The 8982-nt window shown below is 39.2% G+C and overlaps 1 protein-coding gene across 1 annotated transcript; it reads left to right on the top strand.

Annotated features, from left to right (window-relative positions):
* Positions 1-4105: 4105 nt before the first annotated feature.
* Positions 4106-4441, top strand: PMZ80_010590 (uncharacterized protein; the record flags this gene model as incomplete). The annotated part of the gene is made up of 1 exon (XM_064878979.1): positions 4106-4441. A coding segment is annotated over one exon (336 nt), but the record flags the coding sequence as incomplete, so codon positions are not given.
* Positions 4442-8982: the final 4541 nt, after the last annotated feature.

The raw sequence follows: 8982 nt of genomic DNA, 5'->3' as shown, positions 1-8982 counted from the left end.
TATATACTCTATAAAGGTCTAAGGCCGTAAACTATTTAGCTCCTTAGAGTTAATCCTATAACTCGGATATTAACGATAAGAAGTAACTATTTTTAATAGTAATCTCGTTAAGTTTCCGATAATTAACGTATAGTTAAAGAGATCTATCTTTCTTTAGTATAAAGAGAATTAGGTATCTAACCGGTAATTTTAAGAGTTAAATAAATCCTTTCTTTATATTCTTATTAATATATTTTTATAGTTCTATCTCTTATACTCGTAATAGAGAATAGATACGTTTCTTTAGTTAGATTCTTTTCTCTTAACTAGTAGTATTTCGTAGTCCTATGAGTTAATATTTTAGTAAAGCGGTTCGTATTTTATCGTCTTTAAATAAATTCTTATAGTCTTAGTATTCGTAAGGTATCTCTAGTTCGTTTAGCGCTTATTTTATCTCTTATTTTTAATCGTTTATCTTAGTTATTTAATTTACCTATTTCTTAGTAGTTATATTACGGTAAAGCGGTTTTACCTAAACTTCTATTATATATTATTTAAGATTAAACTATAATCGATTTATTAATTACTTTTTTAAAGAGTTAATTAGGAATTCTATTTAATTTAGCTAATCTAGTCCTAATATATATTCTATATTAAGGTTTTTAATAATATCTATATCTATAAGATAATACTTATCTTAATATTATACTTAAGCTATTTAAATCTTCTTAGATACCTTATTATAGCTCTAATTTATTTCTTTTAGTAAGTATAGCTCTTACTTCTTTTTTCTTATACCTCGTAGGTATTAAGTAATAAAGCTTTAGGATACTAAGCTTATATTAGCTCTTATATCTACTATTACTCTAATAATCTTTTTATTTATATATATAGTAATCTTAATTAGTATAAGGTTCTTTTTCTTAGCTATTAGATTATAGACTTTCTACGGCCTCGTTACTAGTTATCTCTACGTATAGCGGCCTTATTATTTTTTAATATACTATTTAGTTTAAAGTCTAATATCGCTTTATTAATTATATTTAATCCCTTAGTATATTATTCTACCTTAGGTATATCCTAGTATAGTAGATATTTAAAGTAAAATAATAGTATAGTTTATTTATTCTATACTATATATATCTAATATATATAGGAACTAGGAGTATTCGTTACCTTTTTATAGTCCTTAGAGTAATAGATACTCTATATACTTTTAGTATATTCCCCTCTCTATAAGCTATTAGAGTTAAAATATTTATATTAATACTAAGCCTCTTACTTATAGTTTAGATCCGTATATTAATTCTAAAACTATTAATTAGTTCGAATTATTATTTTATTATTATATCGTTCTATAATCGTTATAGTTATATCCTTCTCTTTATCTAAAGTCTCTACTTTTAGAGAGGAATATTTTAACTCGGAATATTTCAACGTTATAGCTAGTCTCGGTATCTTACTAGTATATAGTACTAAACATAGCTCTATAAGTAAATATTAAGCTACTATTTTTCCGTTATTAAATCCCTACTATACTACGGCTTCTTCTCGGATATCTAGCTTAATATAGTTATAGATTTATCCGTAAGGTACTTTTAGTATATAGACTCTCGTTTACAATTTCTTATAACGGTATACTCCTAGTATTCTTTTCTTAAATATTATATAATTTATATATACCTATTAATTAGTTTAGATAATAATTTAGTTATTATTCTATAGAATTATAAACGTTTATAGAGGGTCTTATTTTCTTAATTAATTAGTTTATTATTTAACTTCTTTAGCTAATTTCTCTACGTACTCCGTATATTTATTAATTACTTTACTAACTTTATCCTCGCTAAAGGAGTATTTCTTAAGTTCTTATTTATTAAACTTATACTATTATACTATATATATTAAGATTAGTTATCGTTCTCCGTTAGAATAATAAGTAATAGCGCTATAAAATATACTATCCTTTTTTATTCGGATTTATCGCTAATACTATATTTTTATAATCGTTTATTAGGAATTAATTATAACTACCTTTAGGTCTCTATTTATAGGAACTAGTACCTAGTATATATTTACTTATCGTATAAGTATATTAGTCTTTTTAGGTTTCTTTAGATACTATCTAAAGCCGTTTTTCTCGCTTATATAAATATAATAATCGTTCTCGTAGTATATAGTTTACGATATATAGCTATACTTTAAATATTGAGTATTACTTATATTAAGTTTCTTATTTTACTTATTAAGTAAGGTATCTCTATCTCTTTCGGATATCTTTTTCTATATAAGTTATTTCTTAACTATATTAACTTATTTCCTTATATTTCAATACTCTTAAGCGTAGTATCCTTTCTTTTTATACTAAAGGTATTCGCCGTTACGATATCGCTTTTATTACGTATCCGTTATAGTTCTTTTCTTTAGTATAAACCTTTTCTATTACAGCGCAAATATTTTCTTCTTTTCTAGCCGTTTATTAAACTTAATTACCTAATTAACCTACTAATCTATAGTATTAAGATCCCGTTAATAGGATTATTTATTATTTCTTTTACTTATAAATTTCCTTTTAGAGTACTCTATATTTCACGACTTCTCTATCTTTCATTTTTAAGCGCAGGAGTCGATTTTTATAGCGATCTTAATAAGTTTATTAAGTCCGTTAGGTTCGTTCTTATACTCTAAAATCTTATCTTTAATAAAGTTCTTAAGTCCGAAGTAGTACTTAGCTACTAGTGCGGATTCGTTTTATTCTAATCGTTTATATTAGAGGTACTCCTTAAGACTAACTATATAAGAATAGTTAAAGCCTTAAAGTAATCTTAGGTATTAGTTAAACTATTATAAGATTATTAGGTATAGGTACACAGCTATAGTTCCTATTAAAAAGGATATAATAAAAGCGTATAAAAGTAAAGTATACAGAGCTAGAAGTATAATTACTAAGTAGATATAAGTATATAATATAAATTAACTATAAAGAGTCTATCTAAAAGAGTAACTAAATCTAAAGTAGTATATATCCTTTACGTACTTTATACGCTCTATAGGCTCTATTATAAAGTAAATAGATCTAATAAAGCTAACCTACTTAGGGCTAAGCCTAATACGGTAGTTACTTAGCTTTACTCCTTCTAATTAGTTTATAAGTCGTACTAGCCGTTTAATAGCTATATTTATATATTTTACTTAGTTATAATTAAGCTAGCGTATAATAGTTTAGTAATCTACTAAAACTTAGTAGTATAGGTAGCGATAGCTTCTATCTACCTAAGGCTATATATTTATCGTTTAGCTTTCTTAAGCTTATTAACGCTACTTTATAACTTTTCTATATCCTTAAGGAGTATACTAACGTTCTTAAAGAGCTCGTTAATTCGTAACTTTTAGTCGTTCTTATTAGAGTAATTTAAGAAGTTATCTAGATATAGCTTAAGCTATTTCCGGGCTCTATCTCGTAGGTAATTTACGACCTAGAGGACCTTATCCTTTTACTTCTAAAGGGTTAAAAATCAAAGGTATACTCTAACCTACTATTTAAAGCCTTTAAAGCTTATAGGGTCCCTACTAAAGAGTTTAGGTTCCTTAATCTTTAATTTACTATTCTTAGTTCCTAATAACGTAAGGTTAGTAACGGAGGCGTTAGACCTATTATTTAATTCTATTAAAGATATTCTTAGTAATAATACATTTAATAATTAAAAGCTATCCGTTATTTCTATTAGTAATTATAGTTTACTACTAGGCTCTCTTTAAGTAAACTTAATAGGGCTACCTATACTTATAGGCTATCGTATTTAGTAAGTATAGTAGTTAAAATATTATAAGGCCGGTATCTCTATATAACTAGTAATAATACGAGTAGAACCTTAATAGTTTTACTTAAGTAAGCTAAGTAGAATATTAGGCTAGTAAGTATTTAATATAAGGTTAAGTTATATATAGGTAGGGTTCTAGTATAACTTAAATTAACTATAAAGACTATAAAACTTATATAAAGAGAAGTCGTAGCTATATATCTATATCGCTATTCCCTAATAAGAAAGGCTTAGCCTAGTATACTAGTATACTGGTATATTAGTATATTAATAATCTAATATACTATAAACCTAGTATACTATAGACTGCTTTTAACAGCAGCAGTAGTGGAACCCGGCAACGTCCACTGATTCCTAAGGCCTCCATGACTCCAACAGGCCAAGCAGATGAAAGCATGGGTATTCCGGTTCCGAACTTCAACAATCTGTCAATTCAGGCACGGACCATCAACACTATCCGCAGGGATAACTTGGGTGTGGCGCTTTGGTTGGGTTTAGTATGCGATGCCGTCGATGTGGCCAGCAGCATAGCGTGCGCGATGGAAGGCAACCTCTCGGATATGGCCAAACTAAGTGTTGGCGCTGGGGCTGCGTTGTTTGCGGCGATTTCTGCGCAGCAATTACGCAGTTTAAAAAAATAGGAGGCGCCGAACAGACTCGAATCCTGAGAGCATATTGCAGTGGCATGGTGAAGGTGGTTTACTTATTTTGCTCATGGGCTTCTGGCCTTTCTTGGTAATTCTAGAAACTATCGGTCTGAGAATGGAGGCCATGGCAGTAGGATCGGGGCGATATCGAGGGGGTTCAAGGAACAAAGGGGTGAAGGAGAACTAATTGAGAAGAAGAAGATGGAGATGGAGTGCGTAGTCTTTCGACGAAGATAACTCGCAGAAACGACGTGGGTATAGTACTGGTTTGACTTAGTAAGGCGGGTAAAGAACGATTCTTGTACAACTGAGTACACTTGCGCGTAGATGCAAGAAAACATCCGGGAGCGCCTTCATCCCACAAGTCCCCACGATCGAAGCGATGCTCACTACCAGGCCGACCATAGCGAGGACAATATCTATCGATAAAGATATGGCGTAGAGAGGAATAATCTCTGGTTCTTCGGAGTGTGCGATCGAAGGATACGTTCGATACTCGAAGGGACGGGATGCGAGGACATGAATAGCCATATGTACAAGCTTGAAATACCAATGCGCATGGAGCTTGGATACTGTTGTGTACGTACCGTCTGTTTGATGGCTGGCAACCAAATGTCTTGGAGGAATGTAACACCTCGTGTACCACACTGGATGCTGTAGACCGTCGGTCATGCAAGAGGCTGTATAACCTCTGACGCAGAGCTGGTACGTCACCACCATCAGTTCTGTCTGTCAATCAAGGCAGAACAACCATGCTCAAGGCACGCCTTGCCTGTACTACGACAGAGAGGGAACTTCTGAGCATGTGGAGGAGGTTGGTTGGGGTTGCTATGCGCTAGAGAAGTGATCATGCTTCTTGTGATCACGCACTGGTCCGACCAAGCTGACTTTGAGAAACTCATACAAAGGCTGAGAGTCTTATCGTCTGGGAGTGGATCTATAACTCGTGTTCCTGGTGGGGTGGATGTACACTGATCTAGCCAGTCTGCCTTGCTTCGACTCGCTGGCTGTGGCTACTTATGTAATCACGGAGGTCACGTAAGCTGGAGCGGCACAAGGACTACGCCTCAAGCGGCCGTGAACTGCTATCGGCGAGTTGACATCATCTAGACGTAGGCCTTCGACTGCCTGCTCACAGTCAAATCGAGGATTGAAAACTTCTCGAAGAGTTTAAGTCTGTCCATTTCTATCTTCTCACGAGTCTGCTCCTGAAGCATTGCAAATTGTAGTCTTTCAGTCCCCACTGATGTCTCTACTATCCTCCACCGTTTGTCTGCTCTGAGAGCAACTCTCATCGCCGGACAGAGCCAACGAAGCAAAGGGAACCCATTAAACAGTGGTTCGAGAACGTCGACTGTGCTTCCGCCATCATGAAAGTGGTAGCGGAGTCAGACGACCTACGTGGATCCAAAGCACCATTGACCGTGAGAGAGGTGAACGATACCTTGGATCCTGAAGCAAGGTTTTCGCAAGGATCCAGTCCGTGCAAGAGTGAGGGACGAGGACTACTGTCGCATCTGTTGCTGCGAAGCCCATGCCACATGTTGAGCCATCTCCTGCGACTTGGTGTCGCGTGATGCTCAAATGACGTTGGACCGCTCCGAGTCTTGCCGCACGAAAAGCCCTCGACTCGGGTGGGGTTGGTCATGAGATCCACCATGCTGCCGATCACCAGGTGCGATGACGGTATCTCGCTTGTCGGACGACAGTTAAGGATCATACTGGAAGGGCGATGCGAGCGTACGGCTCGGCGGTGATGGTAGGTCAATGCGCAGGTCGCGGGGCGTTGACACAATTGGCACCTCTGCCACTTCGATGCGCGCCTTCAACGGAGGCCAGCGCAGATGTGAGAGCCGCTGGGCCATGCGTGATGCGGATTGCACGATCTGAGGCCCCTGCGACAATACACGACGAGTTTGTGCATCCTCTCGAGGCGATAGCAAGTTGTCGGCCTTCGACCGGAGGGGTCTCGGCGGAAACCAACTCTTGACTCTTCCCGTTTTCTCCCTGTACGCTTGAATGTTTTCGTCGTAGTCATCTTCGTCGGCACCAAAGTAGCTTTACTCGAACACTGGAGGGTTGGAAGACGATTCGGGAAGCTCAGTATCGACTCCGAATCCGAGTATGACAGGACTTGGAACCACTTGGCGCGGGACAGCACTGGCCGTTGGGACGGGCTGCCGTGGGTGCGGTGGGTGCGGTAGGTGGCGTGGGAGCTGTTGGAGCGGTTTGGTTGCGTGGTTCCTGTCGATGTCCGGGCCGGTGGGGAGGAGACGGTCGGGCCGTGCGCACGACTTGGCGTGTACTTTTTGGACCGCCGTTGTTGGGAATGGTCAGACCTCGGCTGTGGACGCGCTGGTTTTCTTTCAATATCGTTGAGCTTCGCCCGGTGGTGGTATCGCAAATACTGTCAGCACTGCAAAAATGATCAGTGCGATGGTGACCAGGGACAAAGTGTTGTTCGATGATAAGATCCTCTCGCTGATGCGCATTGTTTTTGTTGCATCATAGTACGTGCCCAGGCTCATCGTGTCACTGGATGAATATGACAAGTCCATGTCTTTGGCATACACATGGAGCACACCGTGGCGGAAGGTCCATTTGATGGTGTCTTCCTCTTGGGCTTATGATCGTTATTGAATCGTTTACCCATGACAATCCTGGAGCATGTGATGCAAGCTAGGAAGTGTTGCGATGTTGCCATAATGTATATAGAATCTCTTGTGGTTCGGTCTCAGTACTGTGACACATGAGAGAACATTCTCGTATGGTTACAATTCCTGAAGGTTATGAGTCTCTAAATACAGTATATAGGGAAATGGATCGCCAGTCGACATTGTTTGCGGGATCGAGGAGTTTACTATGCAAATCGTGGCATTTGATGATTCGTTAGCGGGTCCTATAGGCATGCGCTCACCGGCACGTCTTGATCGAGACTTCGCAGAAGGGCGGGATATCGCATCCAACCTGTCCATATCAGCATAAATTTTCTCCCCATTTTGCATTCATCATGTAGATGGAAACACGAATCACGACTGCACAATCTCCGCGGTCACTGGCTCTTGTGGCACGCCGAGTCGTGAATGTGATTTTCCATTAAAGTCCACGCGGGCAGTTGTGCTAGCGCCTCCTCGGTGTTCCCATGTGCCCCGCAGTTCGCGTATCCCGCTTTCCCCGTATTCGTTTTACAGTCTTTTCGTCAGGTGAGAGGAGCCAGCGGCATATGGGGGGCCATGCTCTTGCCACAGAGGCAGGAAAGTCGACAGGCTGGCAACCTGAGTTGTATAAATGAATGAGAGAAATGCTTCCTGCCGCCATGATATTAGGATTTTCATCCTGATTCAGTCCAACCATTGACTCTGGTTTACTTGAAGACCGACCCACAATGAATAGAAGCGATCTCGCTACCTCTCCGCATTGATTGTTCTGCTTCTCGCGACGAATTTCAATGGTCTAGATTTCACAATCTCATCTTTCGCACCCTACAGCGCTCTTCGCTCAGGGAGCACGCCTGCAAACCGAAGCATTTGTTTTCAACTTTTGGGCGAAATGCCGCTTGTGGCTCTCTTCATATCGTTACGCAAACGGCATATCAGCTCAGCCTTGTCCAATCTTGCGGGAATTCTGGGAAGCGTCCTGACTATTGTTTCGTCTGGTTTGTGGCTGATAGACCGGACAGTTGTGACAGATACGTCCGTATCGGCCTCCCTTGCAAATACCTGGAACATCAGCTGGCCGAACAGTGTTCTGAGTGACAATGGTGCTGCAACCAAACTTGACCAGGTCCAACACGGAAGCGCGGTCATACCTACAAGTATCTGGAATCAATACGTAATTCCTGATATTGCGATTCACAGATGCTATCTGATCTAACAGTCAACATGGTTCAGAACTTGCAAGCGCAGCTAGCAATGTTTGCCTCGGCTGATCGTGTCGTAGTCAATAAGCTCAAGCAAGCTAAGCAATAATTGCTATTTACGGAACCTCCTATCGCAGTCGCAGATGTGGTTGAACGCCATGTCGTTGCTGGCCAACCGTCATCAGTCTGGAAGACTGGGGATATGGACTCTCAAGACGACCTTTGAATAGGGCTCATACATCCATGTGACGTTTGCCGTCGTAAGTTCACTGCTCGTATGCAACTAACCTATTTGCTCAATGATCATCCTCCGGACATGCACGTTTTTTGTCCTCTCAAGGATCTGTGTTTCTCGACGCACAAGACTACATTAGAGAAGGTATACCACACAATCGCATTGTATGACAAGGATCTTACCTCGCATCTACAAGGCGCTCGATGTCATGCCCTAATAGAGCACATGAAAGCTTTAAGGCCTCCCACCTAAATACAGTATAATTATGCGCTGACCACAGAGTTTCTGGACGAGTAGGTGGAAAGCCTGATGCCCATGAAGCGTATTATATGTCCCTTGACCAATCCGTTCACGGGCAATTACTAATCGAACTCAGTCTCGTCAAAGGTCGCATGCAACAAGCCAGTTCAACAGCCGCAGCAACAGTATCTCATCGTCACC

The sequence above is a fragment of the Knufia obscura genome (assembly GCF_036327395.1).
Source record: "Knufia obscura strain CCFEE 5817 isolate CBS 148926 chromosome Unknown scaffold_18, whole genome shotgun sequence".
In the NCBI taxonomy this organism is placed as follows: Eukaryota; Fungi; Ascomycota; class Eurotiomycetes; order Chaetothyriales; family Trichomeriaceae; genus Knufia; species Knufia obscura.
Note: the sequence above shows the minus strand (reverse complement) of the source record. Positions and strands in the feature narration are given on the sequence as shown.